Here is an 18,560-nt window from a genome sequence, read left to right as displayed (position 1 = left end):
GCTCAAAAATCAAAGCCTGTCCCCAAAACAACACACCAAACAAGAACAATGTTGAATTAAACATCAGATCCACAGCACACTGGGTTTCCAAATGTCAACTGCTGTCTTAATTCTAGAGTGCTGAGGTTGGGTAGCTAAAGCAAAGGAAAACTTATGTCAATTCTATTCCAAACAAAAGGCTATTTTTCATTCTTTCCTACACCAGCATGGCATTGCTTATTTAGATGAACAGGTATGTGTGAATTATAAATGTGAATCATCCTGAAGTACTGGCTTTCCAGCCAGTTTATGTTCTAAGATGTCACATTCCTATTATTCAGCAGTTGATAGTCTTCAGCAAATTGAGTGTGCATAAATCTGCAGGATCATAGTCCCCCTTTGAGCTGTACAAAGCTCTCATGACTGGGCAGAAAGGTAAGGGCTGAAAGGAACCTCTAGAGCTGCTCCAGCCCAAGCCCCTGCTAAAGCAGGTTCCCCTCACTCAGGGGGCACAGGAATGTGTCCAGGTGGGGTTGGAAACCTGAGAAGGAGCCTCCACACCCTCCCTGGGCATCCCAGGGCTCATTCACCTTAACAGCAAAGAAGTTTCTCCTCCTCTTCCACGGGAACTTTCTGTGTTGCAGCTTGTGCCCATCCCCCCTTGTCCTGTCACAGGGCACTGCAGAAAAAAGACTGGACCCATCTTTCCAACACCTACCCTTTAGGTGTGTGTAAATGTTGATAAGGTCCCCAGGTCTCATGGCCTTTCCTTGTATGTACATATACACACATGTGCCTAAGGCTGTCCCTGTCCTCTGGGCCATGCTGATTAAAGGCAGCCACGCTGACCACATGACAGTGAATCTTTCCCAGTGCACCTCCCCTGACTATTCTGAAATCCATTTCTGAAGTCCAAACCAAACTAGGCCATTACAAAGGAACAATGTTCCACAATACACCATAAGAACTAAAGCAGAAGTTGCTCCATGATCCATACACACATACCCTCCTTCACACCCAAGGTTGTGCCGGGGCACCCACCTGCCTGAGGCACTGGTGCAGAGGTTCTGCATTGCAGGGTACTGGTCACTCTCAGCCTGTCCACCCAAGAGAGGTTCTCCAAACCCCTGATTGTCACAGGACCCTTCCTTTTGCTTGAACATGAGTGATCAGAATTAAATGCTGTGTTTTGGGTGACTATTCACTGCTATTTCTACACAGTGGCACTAACACTTCTCTGTCCCCTAACAATCTCATCTGACTAATTCAAGTTATTTCAATGTGTGTTTTGACAAACTTTCCTTCACCAGTGGAAAGGTTTGATAAAGGACAATTTTCTCAGCTTTGACTGAACCAGAAGAACTCTATCTCATGTGCTAACTTCAGCTCCCTTGTATCTTGTTTAAGTTTGCCTGTGTCAGCAGCTGAACCTCAAGCTACTTTTCTACCTGGAGATCACAACCACCGAGGAGAAAACCACTGTGTTTCAGATGAGTCATTTTAGGTTTTCCAGACATTGTCAGGTTTGATAGGAAAAAATATCATAGTAGAATAAAAGAAAGTCAAATCCAAAAGCATTTCCTCTAGTGTGCAGAAAAAACACCCCAAGCACTGTATGGTGTGACACATGTCAATCATCTTCCAGTGGGAATGGGTTCCTATCATGCAGAGGAAAAGCTCATCATCTTTAACACATTTCCTTCCAGACTAAAAAGTCAGCTCCTGTTGCTGTATGTACTCTGACACTTTGCCAAGCAGAGGGGAAAGAATCAAGAAGGAAACAATAAGGGTAAGTGTCAGTGCAGCACCTCACCCATTGTTCCTTTCTATTTCACTTGGAATGTCTTGCTGTTTATATATTAAATCAGAAGAGATTGTCTTTGCTCCAGATATTGCTTAACTTCTTTTAGTCAATTGACACAGTGTGTCTTTTTAAGATGCCTGCTTTGAAAACAACACAGCTTTAGTAGATTTCTTGAGAAACCAAAGACAGTCAGATTATTTGCTAACACAGACATGGGAGGTTGGTTACATTCACCTTACAGCTTCTCTGCCATGATATTTATAACTTTATGCAGCATTAATCCAACTTAAAATATAGGGCTGTAGTATTTAGATCAAGACTCTAAAGCTGGCTAACTGTATTTCACAAAGCTAATGATATAACCCTTGCAAAGAAATGGAAGCAAATTCATTTACAATTAGAATCAGTCCATTTTCCCTGCAATTTTAGTCTTTATTAAACGAAACTTCCTAGGGAATAATTTAGTTTAGCTTAAGTTTTTAAGGGGAAAAGCTCTGGGTTGGAGTTCTAAAACAACTTGAAAACTCTCCTCAGTATGTAAACACCTCTGTTACTCTGTACTTAGCAATGTCTGTTCTACCTGCTTGCTACTTCTTAGGCTTTGGCCAGTCCTATCTTAAAATCATACTCAATGTGTTTCTAACGCTTGTCTGCAAACCAAGTCACACAACTGCTTTCACCTTCTTCAGTCAAAAAGGAATTTTGCTTGTGTGTTTAGTGTATAGAAACCCAATGCTTCCTCCAGTATCTGCCACTGGCCAAGGCGTAGCCACTGTACAGTGAGATATTTTTTTGCTTCAGTATTTAACTTATTGCAAACTAATTGGGGAAAAAAAAGGGATAAGAAAATACATTTCTACTGTGGGATATATTCAAATCATAAAGATGGTTTTGAGATTGGAAATTCCCCAGCCTATGCAAGAGAGTTTGTATTTCAGGTTCCAGTTTGGTCTCAAGGCTAGCTAAGTATTTATCAATGCAGAGAAGTGGGAGGAAATAGAGGAGGCTAACAACTTTAGAGGTTTTAAACTGCCAAATAGAAGGGACTACGATGGAGGTCTAGTGGGATCCACTCTACAGAAGTGGGACCAACACAGCAAAAGGGATAATTACTTGCTAGCCCAAAGCATGGTGACTGAATCCCTAAAAGACAAGCAGCACCAGATCTACAGAATCTCCAATTCTTTATTCACCCAAATCTTAAACTGCATGTCCCAGAGATGCACAAAGCTACAAGGCAGAACCTTTCCCCACATAAAAATACACAGTTCCTGGTTAGAACCATCATCATCCCTGAGAGCAGATCTCTAGATACTTACAATTATTCATTCTCTTAAGCTCAATCTTGAAAATTTAGTCCAGCACACAATTTTAACACTAGACCTATGAAGATATAGAAATGGAATCAAAAGCCTTGCCTCCAACTAACCTAGTTTTTACCACCATGTCCTGGTGGCATTCTGCTCCAGAACTTGGAACAATAATGTATTTCATAGAGTTATGAAGGAAAAGCAATGAACTAGAGACCAAACAGGAGCACTGTGCTCTCCCCCTGTTGCATTTATGCTGCTTAATGTCAGGTAGAGTGGCTCTGTGAGAAATACCTACCCCTGATGAGTGATCCTGAGAAAGAAACTGCTGTGTTGTAGTTCTGCATTTAGAAACACACTACTGAATTACACTTATCAGATTCTTGTTTTCTGGGTAGTTGCAGCATGAGCAAGACAAAATTCATCACCCCTGTGGGATTTGCCATATCATTGCTGTTCCACATGACCCAAACTGAAGTCTGCCCTCCCTCCTGCAATTGTAAGTCTCTAGGAGAAATGAAGGGTTTGCATATCGACTGCAGCTCCAGGAAGCTGATGGAAGTGCCTGCCTTGCCCGTTAACACCAGGAGGCTTTATCTACACAACAACAGCCTGACCTCGGTTCCTCCGGGTGCCCTGGACAGCTTGCACAACCTGGAGGAAGTCAAAATGTCTGACAACCCTTGGAACTGTGACTGTCACATTCTGTACCTAAAACTCTGGTTAGAAGACATCTCTGTGACCTCTCTTGCAACCGTCAGATGTGCGACCCCGGCCGCAGTGAGGATGAAGCCCTTGAGGCAGCTGACTGGGAATGAGCTGGGGGTTTGCAAGAGGCTTCTCCCAGTCAAGTGCCTTGAGTTCTTTTGGAGAGACCTCATTTTAATTGCTGGAGCAATAATTACACTTATTTTAGCAGCATGGGCCCTGAAATCCTCAAAAAAGCTGGTCTGCCAAATATACTTGAGCCGCTATGACTCCAGGTACTGACTGCTGGGGAGGCAAAAAACCTCCTGCAACCAAAAGATACAATGAGCTGTCCACTACTACTAGCTTGAACAGAAACAACAAACTATTCTACCACAATAAAAAAGCCCATGCATTGGCAACACTTGGGTGAACAGGGGTGTTTTAGGGGTGAAAATGCCTCAAACTGTGCCCAACCTATGTCCTCAGATAGGCATGTTTGATTTAAGTTGCTTTCAAAAACAACCACAGTGATGCAGTGACAAGCAAGTTCCATTCTGCTGCCCTCTGCTCACATGAAAAGCAGTTTCTAAGGTTTAAAAAGTCACTTAAATAAGTGTTTTTCCACTGAAGTCTCAGCTCTTATAGCAGGATTTACATCCCCAAATCCTGCACTTTCAATATATAGAGATGAACATCGACTCTACAATGTCAACAACTTTTCTTACTTGGAACCTGTGAGAACTTTTTCCCTCTCTTTTGCCCCAGTGGGCTTGGCAGGATCATTCCTGTGTGCAAAACAATTCAACCATCTCTTCTTCAAGTTCAGGACTTTCCTGTCAGCAGAACCACTCTGATGACATCCAACAGCCACTGAATGTATCCACTGAGCATGTTTAAGGATGAAGTGGTAACAAGAACATCAGCAGCAAAAATGACTTTAAATCCTGTGGAAATCAATTTAAATCTTGTTTCCTTGAGAGTGAGCAATAAAAAAGCATTCCCTGGGAAACTGAAGTAATGGCTCCTTACTCATACTTATTCATAGCCACAAATGTCCGACCTCTTTCCCAATTCTACACAGTTCTGATTGGAATCCTAAGACATCTGCAGGGCTCCTCTGCCAGTTTTAATACTGACATTTGATACAGATGACAGCAACAGCTTTGAAGAGTTTGTATGCTCTTCTCTTTTTGGGCCCTTCATCCTCATTGAAAGGTTGCTGCAGTGACACAAACACACTGTTTTCTCCCTTACCTGATTATTCACAAGACTGTAAGAACAGCAATTCATGCTGTTAGCCCATCTGGTCTGGTGAAGTTAGGCTTGTTACGAGAGATCTCTGAAGGTCTTCTAAAAGTAATACTTCTGTTGGCAGTCCAATTTAAGACACATTTTGCAAATGCTCCTCTCCTAGCCTCAAATCTTAGCTAGGTATTAGAAGCTGTCTGCTGAAGATACAAAAGATGGCTTGGCTCTTTATCCACCACCTTGTCACATGAGTGGGGTTCCTTGTTAAAGCACACTATCCCCAGCAAAGCTGCTGGTTAGCTTTCCTCTGACAGGTGGTTGTGCAACTACCATGTGCAGTCATTCCTATGAGATGAGACTCATTCCTAGCCACAAACACTCAAGTCAAAGACAGTAGAGGCTCACAGGGCTATTTCCAGATCCCTCTTGCCCCTGCCAAAGCACCTCAGTAACAGGGACTCAAACTGCCATTGCTGCCTGCTAATGGCATTCTCAGGCAGCTTCAGAAGAGACATTTTACTGTCTGTAATGTGTCTGCACTAGCAGGGAAAGGCTAACCTGAGACATCACCCCTTGTCAAACTGACATCAATTCTGGATGAGCCCCTTGCCCCTGTCTGTGACACAAGGAAGGGCCACTGAGGATGGTGGCACTGCTGAAAGAGCCTCTGAAGAGCAGATAGAACTGGGGAAAGGACACACCATGAGTGGAGGGTTATAACATTGAGTAGTAAAGCGTAGCATGGGGCTTTAGATTGAGAAAAAGAAAGTCATCCTGTAAAACAATTAATGATTGGGAGACAGTATGCCCATGTTAAAGTCTGGAAATGATGCAGAGCAGGGAACAAGATGAGAGAAGTCACAAATGCAGAGTGGACTGGGGTTACTTGGAGTGCCAAGCAACTAAAGGCAAAATCATACATTTAGAAACAAAAGATGAGCTGAGGACTCAACTTAGAGAAAGCAAATAATCAGGTAATAATGGCCTCCCATGTATGACAGTTCAGCAAAGGGTTATTGTGATCTTTTCTTGTTAAAATAGGGACTATCCTTTAAAGATAGAAAGATTTACTTACTTCCATGTTTAGAGAAGCTACAATAATTCAGTATTGATGTCTACAAATCACAGCACCATAGAATGGTAGGGCTTGGAAGGGACCTTTAGAGATCATCTAGTCCAACCTCCCTGCAGAAGCAAATCAAGAAGGATCAGCTGCAGAAGCATCAGAAAGATCAACTGTAATGCAAATAAAGGATTAGAAAAAACATCTTCAAAGGGGCTTAATCAATTCCATTTAATAAAGAGGAACTGGAGGAACGACAAGATCACAGCTTGTGAGAATCTACAGGAAGATAAAGTTGTTAATAAAGGGATGGGAGTAGAAATTAGAACACCAGACTAGAAATAGAGTTCAAAATCTGACAGTGAAAAGAACTGAACAGTGAAACATCTTGTCAGATGTCCTGGTGAATCCTACAGCCCAACCAATGCTGGGCTTTTTTTCAAGTTGGTTGGTGCTGAAACTAGAATGATTTGAACAGAATTGCATGAGATACCTAAAACATCACATTAAGTGTTCATATTGCTTTGATCACCTGCAGCATTTATGATGGGACAGGCCACGAAAAGAGAGCCCACAATGGCAGCACATCACAGGGACATCCTTAGTGAGCACTGGTAATGCCCCCAAGGAGCTCAGCCGTGCCTGCTGAGCCACCCTCCACACTCCACAGCAGCAGGAATATTCCACACTACCTTCTCCACTTGCACATTGCACTCCACCATCAAAGAGCAGCAAAGTGCTGCATCCCTGCTGCAGGCAGTGAGCTGTATCACCTACAAACAGCGTGGCTTAGTAGGGCTCTATCACCCCCAGTGCTGGGCAGAGGGAAATTGTGTCTTCAGATCTCTGTGTGGTGAGCACAATGATGAGGTGAGCACAAACATTCAGCACTTCTCTAGCTGTATTAAATGTTGTTCTACAGAAATAACCTCTGCAGGAGGGAGTTTGAAAGAAACACACAGGGACACAGTGGTGTGTGCATGAAGCTAATTTTAGAACCCTTTCCCTGCACTGAGCCTTTGCAATTTTTACAAGGCAAGCACCATGTTGTATTAATGCAGAATATTACAGAAGCAATGCACTCTGCAATCTCTCCTGGAGACTTTCCTAAATGATATTTCTTGTCTCCCCAAAATAATATGAATCATTAACACTAAAAGCTTATGACTGTCTTCTGTGCCTATAAAGCTGGACAGGCACACAGTAGTGAACTGGTACAGCTTTAATTGTACAAACACACAAAAAAGAGCAATTAGCAAACACTTCTGCCTTTCAATAAAATGCACAGAATTACAGAGAAAAAAAAGCATTTGAAACAATTTCTGACCTCATGAGGAGGAGGAAGAGGGAATCTCTTCCATGTCAGTATTTCACGTTCCACTAAACCAGCACTGTGTTTAGCACTCCTGATCTATTTGGCTTTTAGCTGAAATAACAAAACCCAGCTCTGAAAGGGGAAAGCTGGAATGTGGAATTGCTAACTCAAGGCAACAGTTATCTTGCCAGATAAAGAGCAACATTCAGCTCTTTATCTGGCAAGGCCACTATGTTGTGTTTAAGCCACATACTCCATCAAATTGCATAAATAATGCTGCAGTTGCTAATAGTGAGCAAAGAGAGGAAACTACATCAGCTGCCTAAATGAAACATGCAGACAGCATCCCCAAAGGGGTTTGTAAAGAGCCCAGAGGCTGTTACTATGTCATGCCTGCACAAGTGCAAAACAGTGAATGTATCTATCTTCACATTCTTTGGTAACATAGACTCATAGAATGGTAGGGGTTGGAAGGGACCTTTAGAGATCATCCAGTCCAACCCCCCTGCAGAAGCAGGGTCACCTAGATCAGGTCACACAGGAACGTGTCCAGGTGGGTCTTGAAGCCCTCCAAGGAAGGAGCCTCCACACCCTCCCTGGGCAGCCTGTGCCAGGGCTCCCTCACTGAAACACTGAAATAGTTTTTCCTTGGAACCTTGTCCTGTCATTGGCCATCACTGAGCACAGCCTGGCTCCAGCCCCCTGACACCCACCTTTTATGGATTTGTAAACATGAATGAGGTCACCCCTCAGTCTCCTCTTCTCCAACCTAAAGAGCCCCAAGGAGATGCTCCACTCCATCATCTTTGTGGCCCTGTGCTGAACTCTCTCCAGCAGCTCCATGTCCTTGAACTGAGGAGCCCAGAACTGGACACAATATTCCTGATGTGGTCTCATGAGGGCAGAGGAGAGAGGGAGGAGAACCTCTCTCAATCTACTAATATCATGGGACACATATTTCACAACTAGGTGTGAATAAATGTGTTATCCATCCTTTTACTGAAGAACACACTGCTGTGCCCAAGGCCAGCATTTTAGGTCTTTTCAAACCTCCTCTCATTTCAATGTATTAATAGTTAGCACTTGATAGTCACTTGAGTCTCTCTGACTACTGACAATGACATTACTGACTGGGGTGGCCCTGAAAGCCCAAGGGAATTACACTGGGGATGAATTCCCTCTGGGGTTTATAGGGTTCATTTGGATTGTTGTGTATGACCTTTACACAAGGCTTAAACACAAGCCACAGGATGCTGTTCTCTGTTGTGCTAAAGGGACACAACATCACTAATGGAAGGTAATTATCATGATGAATGTACTAACAATCAGCTTCAGAGCTATACAAAACACACAAAAAAAGCTCATTCCCTAAAAACTACCAAGTCTCAGCTCAGCACAGGCTGAAAGGCATAAGCACTCTGTCAAACATAAGCGATCTGCCTTCTGAAGTTTGCTACAAATACAGTTTCCTTCAGCAGAGATAAACTAGTACTTCAGAATTCAAGCCTTTTTTGTTAATTTCACAGAATTACAGAATGGTGGGGGTTGGGAGGGACCTCTAGAGGTCACCTAGCCCAGTCCCCCTGCCAAAGCAGGTGCCACCTAGATCAGGTCACACAGGAATGTGTCCAGGTGGGTTTTGAAAACCTCCTGAGAAGGAGCCTCCACACCCTCCCTGGGCAGCCTGGGCCAGGGCTCCCTCACCTCAACTGTGAAATAGCTTTTCCTTATGTTTAAGTTGAACTTTTTGTGTTCCAGCTTCTTCCCATCACCCCTTGTCCTGTCATTGGATACAACAGAAAAAAATCTTCTTCATAAGGAAGACGCACCAGCCCCCTGATCATCTTGGTAGCCCTGTGCTGGCCTCTCTCCAGCAGTTCCCTGTCATTTACAGGACTGCAAGCAACAAGGAAAAAAAGAACTGAAACAATATGAGAAAGCAAACAATAGCACCATTTCCACATGGGCAGCAGTAGCCTGGCTGGGTCACTGGTGCTCCTCAGAGGCTACAGCAAGTGGAGTGAAACCTGGGGAGGAACTGCAAGAAGGACAGAGCAGTTGGGCTGTGAAGGGTGGAGCGGAGCTGGAAAGCCAGAGAATACTGGTATTTCCAGGGACAGCTTTGAGGCTTCACAATCCTGACATTTATGCATCCTGGGGGCATCAAGAAGAGTGTGGGCAGCAGGTCAAGGGAGGTTCTGCTCCCCCTCTGCTCTGCCCTGCTGAGGCCTCATCTGGAGTCCTGTGTCCAGTTCTGGGCTGCTCAGTTCAAGAGGGACAGGGAAGTGCTGGAGAGACACCAGTGCAGGGACACCAAGATGATCAGGGGAATGGAGCATCTTCCTTCTGAGAAAGGCTGTGGGACCTGGGGCTGTTTAGTCTGGAGGAGATGGAGGGGGGATCTCATTAACATTTATAAATATCTAAATGGTGGGTGTCAGGAGGTTGAGGCAGCACTTTTTTCTATAGTAACTAGCAACAGGACAAGGGGTGATGGGATGAAGCTGGAACACAAAAAGTTCCACTTAAACATAAGAAAAAACTCTTTCAGTGTTTCAGTGAGGGAGCCCTGGCCCAGGCTGCCCAGAGGGGTTGTGGAGGCTCCTTCCTTGGAGGGCTTCAAGACCCACCTGGACACGTTCTTGTGTGACCTGATCTAGGTGACCCTGCTTCTGCAGGGGGGTGGGACTGGATGATCTCTAAAGGTCCCTTCCAACACCTACCATTCTGTCATTCTATGATTTATCTTGGACTCTCAGGTCCATACACTTGCATGTTATGATTTATAGCTGAATTACACAATTTTTCCTCTGCCTGCCAAAGGGTGAAATGGCTACACCAAACAATTAACAGTTCCTATCTAATGAGTCCTTTGATGGTGCTCAGTTTATCAGAATGCTTAGTACTGCTAAGTTTATCTTAATGCTTCTCCTTTTCAGAGCTCTACACAAAACAATTTGAAAAAGTGCTTAGAGTCTGTTGCCAGAACTCATGTGAATATTTTGCTATTACATTGACTCCAATTAAAATGAGAGTACACTCAATAATGGGTGTGTGACAACAAATTGCTTTAGTTGCATAATGGCCACATGGCTGCTATTTTTACTGAGCTCCTTCCCAGGGGCAATTATCTCCCTGATACACACTCCCAGGATGCCTTCCCCAGCAGCATATTCTCAGCTTATCCAAACAATTGCCCATGAGCAGCAGCACTGATGTCACTTCAGCAGGCACACAGCTACTGACTGACATGGCAAGTTCCTTTCAGGCAAAGTAAATCTCAGGTACCTGACAGAAGTTCATTCAGATGCCATTTGGCTTTATTTATGACTTTCTTGTTTGAGCATCAAGCATACAGTTACTGAAGTTGCATGGCAGTGTTTTACACAAGCACAGTACCTGGGAAAAGTGATCAAGAGGAGATCTTCTCTCTGAGGAGTATTAATAGGGCTAATGAAACCCAGAGCATTCATCTTATTTTTGGAGGGGGGGAATCATGTAAAGCCCCTTCTGAAATGACCTTGATCTCCAGGGAAGGGAGTGTCAGCAGGGATGGATTACAGGCTCACTTTTCATCCTTGAAACATTTTTTCCTGCCTCCTCTTTAGAGGTCAGAAGGCTCTTGCCTCTGATATGAATACATGCTTTTTTGTCTAGGATTCTTATATTGCCTCTTCTGACCACAGGGCAGGACTATGGAACCTGGCACATCTGTACAAAACCTACCTTTGCAACTCATTCCGAGCAGCAGTAGCACAGAGTAATGGAAGCCAGTGGCAATTGCCACATCATCTAAGTTGTCTTCAAGACAGTGCAGCCCTTAGAAGGAAATGCATGTTTCATTTCCCTGAGCTTGCAAGGCAACAGCAAAAACTGATCATTTAAGTTTCAAATACACTTAGCAAACGATGAATTATGGCAAAGTGGAACTAAAATGGCAGCACCGAGAACCTGAAGGAAAAAGGCAGCTGCAGTCCAAAAATAAGGACACAAATTGTGCAAAACAGAACCTCAGAGCCCCTGAAGTGATTCCTTTAGTAATGGCTTTGTCAGACAGCTCAGAAACCGGATCAACATTGTCACCTAGTGGCTGCTGAAAACGGCCGGTGAGAAACAGTCCTTGAAGCTTGTCACCCTTCCATATCAAAACCTCAGTAATGGGATGTGATAGAGTGATTTTCCAAACAAGCTACCAATTACTGTGGCTCTTTCTAGAGTCTTAATATGGGTCTTCAGTCACAAAATGTCAGCTGTCACAAGATGTAAATGGTTTTCTATTGACAGAAACCTAAAGTTGCCATGCTTTTGGACACTGGGCAATACAATGTCCATTTACTTTCTTCAGTGTGATTCATCATTTTTAGACCTGCCTTCACATTTCTGCCTCTACAACTCCCAAAGACAAAGATCAATCTTTATTTTAAAACTTGACATAGGTTTTCTTTCTTCTGGTCTCCTGAAGTCATGACCAACTTTAATGTCAATTAAAACTTCACTAACCACTTTGGTACTAGAGCTTCATCCTCTGCAAGTGCAATACAAATCAAGAAGAAAAAAAGTTGCAATTCAGGAACTAAAACAATGACATCAAAGCAAAAAGCATTCTATGCTGGTTTAGAGGTTCCAAAGAAACACAAGGGAAAACTTCTTCAGTGTTGAGGTGAGGGAGCACTGGCAGGGGCTGCCCAGATGGGCTGTGGAGGCTTCTTCTCTGGAGACATTCCAACCCAGCTGGATGAGTCCCTGTGTGCCCTGCTCTAGGTGGTGCTGCTCTGGCAGGGGGTTGCACTGGATGAGCTTTCAGGGTCCCTTCCAACCCTTGAGATTCTGTGATTCCTCTCCTGTTCCTGAAGGTCTGATGCAGATCTTTCTCAGATAGTTTCAAAAAAGAAGAATAAAACCTCAGAAAAAAGAAAATCAATCCAAAGAGAAAACAGAAAATCTGTGGTAATCTGTAGCTATGCTAAACCAGGAGAGATGGGTGTAGACATATTTCACATTTAGGTATTATGATCTGTTCTACTTCATATAAAAATACACAGTCTGATTTCTCTCCAGCAGCTTCTTGGGGGTAGAGATCCTTAATATTTTGCACTTACTAACATACTTCACTTTTCTTTTTTTACATTAACTACCCTGAGGTCAGTGCACTTTTAAGAACCTTGAAGGAAAACAATACCTTCAGGAACTGGGGCTGTTTAGTCTGGAGGAGACTGAGGAGGGTATCTCAATGGTGGGTGTCAGGAGGTTGGGGCAGCACTTTTTTCTATTGTATCTAGGGGCAGGACAAGGGGTGATGGGATGAAGCTGGGACACAAAAGGTCCCATTTAAACATAAGAAAAACTATTTCAGTGTTTCAGTGAGGGAGCCCTGGCACAGGCTGCCCAGGGAGGGTGTGGAGGCTCCTTCTTGGGAGCCTCCAAGCTCCCAAGAGCTTGGAGTTCCAAAGCCACCTGGACATGTTCCTGTGACATGACCTAGGTGTGACCTGCTTTGGCAGGGGAGTTGGACTGGATGATCTCTAAAGGTCCCTTTCAAACCCTACCATTCTATGGTACATGATGACAATTTCACATCTACAACAACTTTCAGTCAAGGAAGCTGAAGTTTCCTGGAAGTGCTGGCTGAGTGCACACTGCTGCAGAAGCCATATCAAAACCCAGCAAAGCTAAAGTCCCCAGCTCGCCTCCTGATCCCCACAGCAAATACTTTCAGCCAATGAGTCCCACCAGCCAAATGGGATAGGCTTTATTCAATAAGAAAAGAGCTATTAAAATGAGAACCCAAGTGCAGGCACACCAGCATGAATACCTGCAGAAAAGAAGTCAGAGCTGATTACTCTCCATTTCCCTGCTTGTATTAACAACAGTTGGTTTATTTTGTTACGATGGGTGAAAAAGCCCATCTTTTTTTTCATGTTCCCAGGGAATTTTGCAAGTTCAACACCTTGTCAGTAAATGCCATGGTTTTCTAAGGTGCTTAATTATGGTTTCAAGAGTATGGGTCAGTCTACATGGCAACGGCAGCAGTAAGAGTGCTGTGGCCCTGAAAGAGCCTCTGTCTCTGAAGCTGTAGCGGTTCTCTCCTCCCTCATCTCCTGCAAAGGACACGGCTCTCAACCATTAGTTTGAAAAGGCTCACCACTTGTGAAGCAGAGATTGCTGCAAATGCTACATTAGTTTGGTTTCATTTTCTTTGAGGCTAGCTTCATTTTTTTTCCTTTGCCACTATTTCTTCACAGAGTGCAAATATGTCAGCTCCAGGTACTTTGCTTGTCCTGGCTCCCATATTAAAATAAAACCTGTTCTCTTTTGTTCTGGGGGGTTTTTTTGCAGCACTGCTCAGCATGGCCAAGTGGGTCTCACTATTTAACACCTTCAAATATTTACAATACGTTAAATACATATTTTTTAAAAGGAAACATGCAGGAACCAATCTCCCTTCTTTGAGCACTGGCTCTTCGTATAACAAAGAGCCAATTACTAACCATAATTACCATAACTTTGTTATGTTGGCATAACAAAGGATCAAGCACATCCCACATGGACTCTTGTTTTCTTCTTCACATTTGAGATGTGTCTACTGCTGTACATGTCATCTGAAGCCCAATATATACAATAAGTAAATCAAATTCACAGAATCCTAAGGGTTGAAAGGACCTGGGAAGCTCATCCAGTGCAACCCCCCTGCCAGAGCAGCACCACCTAGAGTAGGGCACACAGGAACTCATCCAGCTGGGTTTGAATGTCTCCAGAGAAGGAGACTCCACAGCCCATCTGGGCAGCCCCTGCCAGGGCTCCCTCATCCCCACAGTGGAGAAGTTTTAATTTATTCATCAGAGGGTCAAAGTTTCTATTCTTTACATACTTTACACAAGAGCTGACAGCTTGCCAGGCTCATTAAATATAACTGAGCTGTGTGATGCAGCTATATTGAGGTATACATCTACCTTTCTAAGTCTGATGCTGTACCACTTACGAAGTTGAATCTGCAAAGGCAGCAATAAGGCCACAAAGGCTGAATTCCCACAGCTGGGAATTCATTAAACATGATCTCTGCTACCAGTGACACTAAGGATTGCAACACGAAACGAATCAGAGGGCTGACAGAAGAACCAAACCTCCATATGAGCTGTATCTATCATGATGATGAATGTAACTGAGGAACACATTTAACAGCCTTAATTAATAGGTAGATTTTTGTTCTTTTAGTTTCAGTGGGGATTTCTTTATAGCATAGCCTAAGTTTGGCAAATAAAGTACTTGAACTTCTATGTCCCACCACATGTAAAGCATAAGACACACCTCCCTGCACCAGGGGCCATGAAATAGCAGGTGAGGATTTGGTTTGTCAAAACTCCATGTACAGATTTTGCCAAAATCTACACTTCAATACCTTTGGGGCCAAACTTAACCATGCATTTGATGACATCTCAACTTCCAGCATTCAAATTCTTTCCATTGACTCTTTCCAAATCAAAATGTTTGAGAAGAGTAGAAATAAGTATCAGGAAATAGAGAAAAAGGAGATCAGTTGAACAAAATGAGCATGGTACTTAATTCAGCAGCTGTTAAGAGTTAGGAAAGCAGACATTTGCTTTACTGCTGAGCTCTCCTCAGTCACAGAAAGCAGAAGATGAATCAATGAAGGTGTGAAGCCAGGTTTATGGGCTGTGTTCTCACAGACTTCATGCTTCTGTTGACAGGTACACAGCTGTCTTTGAGTTGTGCCATTTGCCAAGGACATTCAGGTTTAAAAATCAATCTTCCATCTAGCTGCACACACCATGCAAATGATCATTAAGTCCCTTGTTGGCATATGCTCAGAGCAAACAAGAAGCCTTGCAGTCACTTAAGGGGGAATTAAATTAGGCCACTCCAATGGTGATGATGAATTTTGATGTGATACTGGGGGAAAAAAAGATTACTTTTGGGAAGCATTTCAAAAGGCTTAAATGAAAATGAAATGCAGAGGCTCCTATCAAACTAACCATTCTGATCATTCACACTCTTGGTGTGATAAACAAGATAAAGCAAAGACTTACTGACCTGAGTGGGAAACAAGCCTCACTGCAGAAATGAAAATCTTCATCCAGCATTATATCATAGAATGGTAGGAGTTGGAAGGGACTTCTAGAGATGATTTAGTCCAACCCTCCTGCCAAAGCAGGTCCCACCTAGATCAGGTCACATAGGAACATGTCCAGGTGTTCTTGAAGACCTGCAAGGAAGGAGCCTCCACACCCTCCCTGGGCAGCCTGGGCCAGGGCTCCCTCACTGAAACACTGAAAGAGTTCTTCTTTCCCAGGTGCAAGGACTCTACATTAGTGCCTGATGTTAAGTCTTCTTTGAACAACCTGACAGTAACACTAACTGCTCAGCAGATTCACAACATATTCCAAAACTAGAGACCTCTCTTTCAGACCTATCATGTGTAGACTTGAACTGTGTACGTATCTCTATGGCAAATAATTCATAGAGCTCGGTGCTGTACCTGACCATTAATGAGTTCACATTGCTCTCAGTCTCAACCGAGTCACAGAAAATTGCTCTTTATTCTTATACTCACTGTTCAGTGATTCAAAAACTATGTTGAATTTTTTTGTATGAATTATTTGAACAGTATTCTACCCATAGGAGAAAAAAAGATGGAAAAAAGGCATCGTCTTACAAGACTTTCTCCTTTTTTATCTGCAAGATGTTCTTGCTCCTTATTCGCCTAAATTCTCCAGAGGCAGCATAAGACAGACAAAGATCTGGCCTGTATTTCATACTGGCAATGTTATTTCATATGTTCTAAAGCCCACTGCATCTGTGCAGTTCAAAAGACAACAGCTGGCACAAATATTACTGCAGGTTGAATTTAGCCTGAGGTTTTTTATTACTGGTGATTGGGCAAAAGCAGTAATAAATCCAGTTTCCTGTCAGAACAAAAACAAAGGGGCTACAAGTCAGAAGGGAAAGAAATATTTTTCATTGAGTCTGAAAACACAGAGCCAATGACACCATATTTTCCTAACACCGTTTTTACAGCCCATGCTCAGGATCAGTGGCTTTCTTAATCCACCTTTGTCAATCCATCAAACAATTCACTATGCCACAGACATATCACCTTTTTGCTTGAGGTTCCAGGGAAATTCAAAACTGAAAATGCACAAGGCAATAAACTGCAGGAGGCTCTGGGGAGTACTGACAGAATCACGGCCTTGCAACAATTGCCCTCACAGAAGGATATCAGGTTGGCCAACAGGATTTCCCCTTAGTGAATCCATCCTCACTCCCCCAATAACCATCTTTTCCTTCATGTGTTTGGTAACAATATTCAGGATGAGTTGTTCCATCACCTTTCCAGGGATGGAGGTGAGGCTGTCCAGCCTGTAGTTTCCTGGGTTGTCCTTCCTGCCCTTTTTGCAGCCTGCAGTGACATTGGCCTGTGTCCAGTCCTCAGGCACCTCACCTGTGCTCCATGATTGTTCAAAAACAAGAGAGAGAGGCTTAGCAATCCCACCAGCAGCTCCCTCAGAACTCTATGATGCATCCCATCAGGTCCCATTGACTTATGAGCCTTAAGCTTGGCCAACAAGTCTTTAACCTCTTCCTCTTTCACCCAGGGCAAGTCCTGTGTTGTCCAGACCACCCTACACACGCAGGAACGAGCGGTGGTCCAACTCACTGGAACCTCTGCTTTCATGAGGGGTCATTTTTACAGTATCAGCAACAGGCTTGATCCTTTTTGGTAGGTTTATAACATTTTTTACTTTCAGAGTGTTTTTTAGGAAGAAAATGTATTTATATATATTCAAGCACATGTGTGAATAAATGTGCAAGTATAGATATGCACACACAGATATAGATCACAGATGGGTGTATATATATATGTTCATAAAACACATTCAGATACCTGATATGATCTTACTAATATAAAGATATCTGGGCTGATATTATGGAGTCTTTGCTGTCTTTGTTATATTTTATTACATCAACACTAAAACATCATTAAGCCTAAAAGAGAAACCATGAGATAGAGCTAAAAAAAGCAAACCTTCCCCCAACCATAAGGAGAACAATTTACACGACATAAAACCAATTCCTAAATTAAATGCACCAGCTCTGAAATGAAAACTATCAAAACCTTTACCTAACTGATGTGCAGCATCATAATTTTTAAGGCCCAAATCTACTAGAATAAGCACAGCTCTCAGTGATCTGTACCAGGGGAAGGAAAAATTACCATCAAGAAATCCAGCCATTGTGACAAGAACCAGGGGATCTCACACGTGGAGACTGTGAAAACATTGATTTTGAGAGAGCTGATGAATTCACAGGTAGTACTTTAATCTCCCTCAGAAGAATAAAGCCAGGAAGTTGTACAGATTTGCAGGGGTTCTTTACTGGGGGTTCAGCACTTGAGCAGTAAGTCAGGAACAGGCAGTCACAGGCCAACTGGTAAAACCCACAGTGCTGCTCTGTGGCATTCTAGTTGCACTTGAAACGTGAAAGAGGAATAGAGCTCACCCACCATTTAAAGGTGTTTTCCTCATTCCCCTCACCCTGCACTCCTGAAGGTGTATCAACCATCTGCAGTGGCAACCTGACACAGGTCAACAACCAACCAGAGGAAATGCACAGATACCTGAAACCAGGGAACTGGCCTGGGATGATCTGGCAAATAAACCTGACTGTGAGGAATCAAGGTTTTAGTTTCATCAGCAACCCTCTGGTGTTTGAAACTGTGACTGACAGCTGTGTCTCAAGAAATCTGTTCTATGTATCATCATGGTTTCTGAAGTGGCATGTCTCCTCTTGCACTCTGAGACAAACCCCACACAGCAACTGGCTTGTGTTCTCTATATAGCACAGGGACAAGGAGAATGGGTGGGTGATTAAGACTGATAAAAGCTTTTAGAACCTAAGCAGAGGAGAATCTGCATTGCACCCATCCAGAAGATGATTAAGCTACATATGTGACTGTAGTATTTCAAATGACAATGAAGCCAGTATCAACAACTGAGTCATCTGAAAAGAACTGGAAACAGCTCCAGCTTCTAAGAGTCAAAATATTACACTTGCAAAACTTTATGAATGCACTTTCTTTCTAAATTACTGGCTTGTCCTGACACTTGGCTGATAACAACTTCACCATTTGTATTG

The 18,560-nt window shown here is 43.2% G+C and overlaps 1 protein-coding gene across 1 annotated transcript; it reads left to right on the top strand.

Annotated features, from left to right (window-relative positions):
• The first annotated feature begins 1,686 nt into the window (after positions 1 to 1,686).
• On the top strand, positions 1,687 to 4,781 carry GP9 (glycoprotein IX platelet). Its single transcript, XM_010207306.2, has 2 exons — positions 1,687 to 1,768; positions 3,492 to 4,781. The coding sequence occupies exon 2, from the start codon at positions 3,499 to 3,501 to the stop codon at positions 4,081 to 4,083; it is 585 nt and encodes a 194-aa protein (XP_010205608.2). The 5' UTR covers positions 1,687 to 1,768; positions 3,492 to 3,498; the 3' UTR covers positions 4,084 to 4,781.
• Positions 4,782 to 18,560: the final 13,779 nt, after the last annotated feature.

The sequence above is a fragment of the Colius striatus genome, chromosome 15 (assembly GCF_028858725.1).
Source record: "Colius striatus isolate bColStr4 chromosome 15, bColStr4.1.hap1, whole genome shotgun sequence".
NCBI classification, from domain to species: Eukaryota; Metazoa; Chordata; class Aves; order Coliiformes; family Coliidae; genus Colius; species Colius striatus.
The sequence above is the reverse complement of the archived record's forward strand: the minus strand, read 5'-3'. Positions and strand labels throughout refer to the sequence as shown.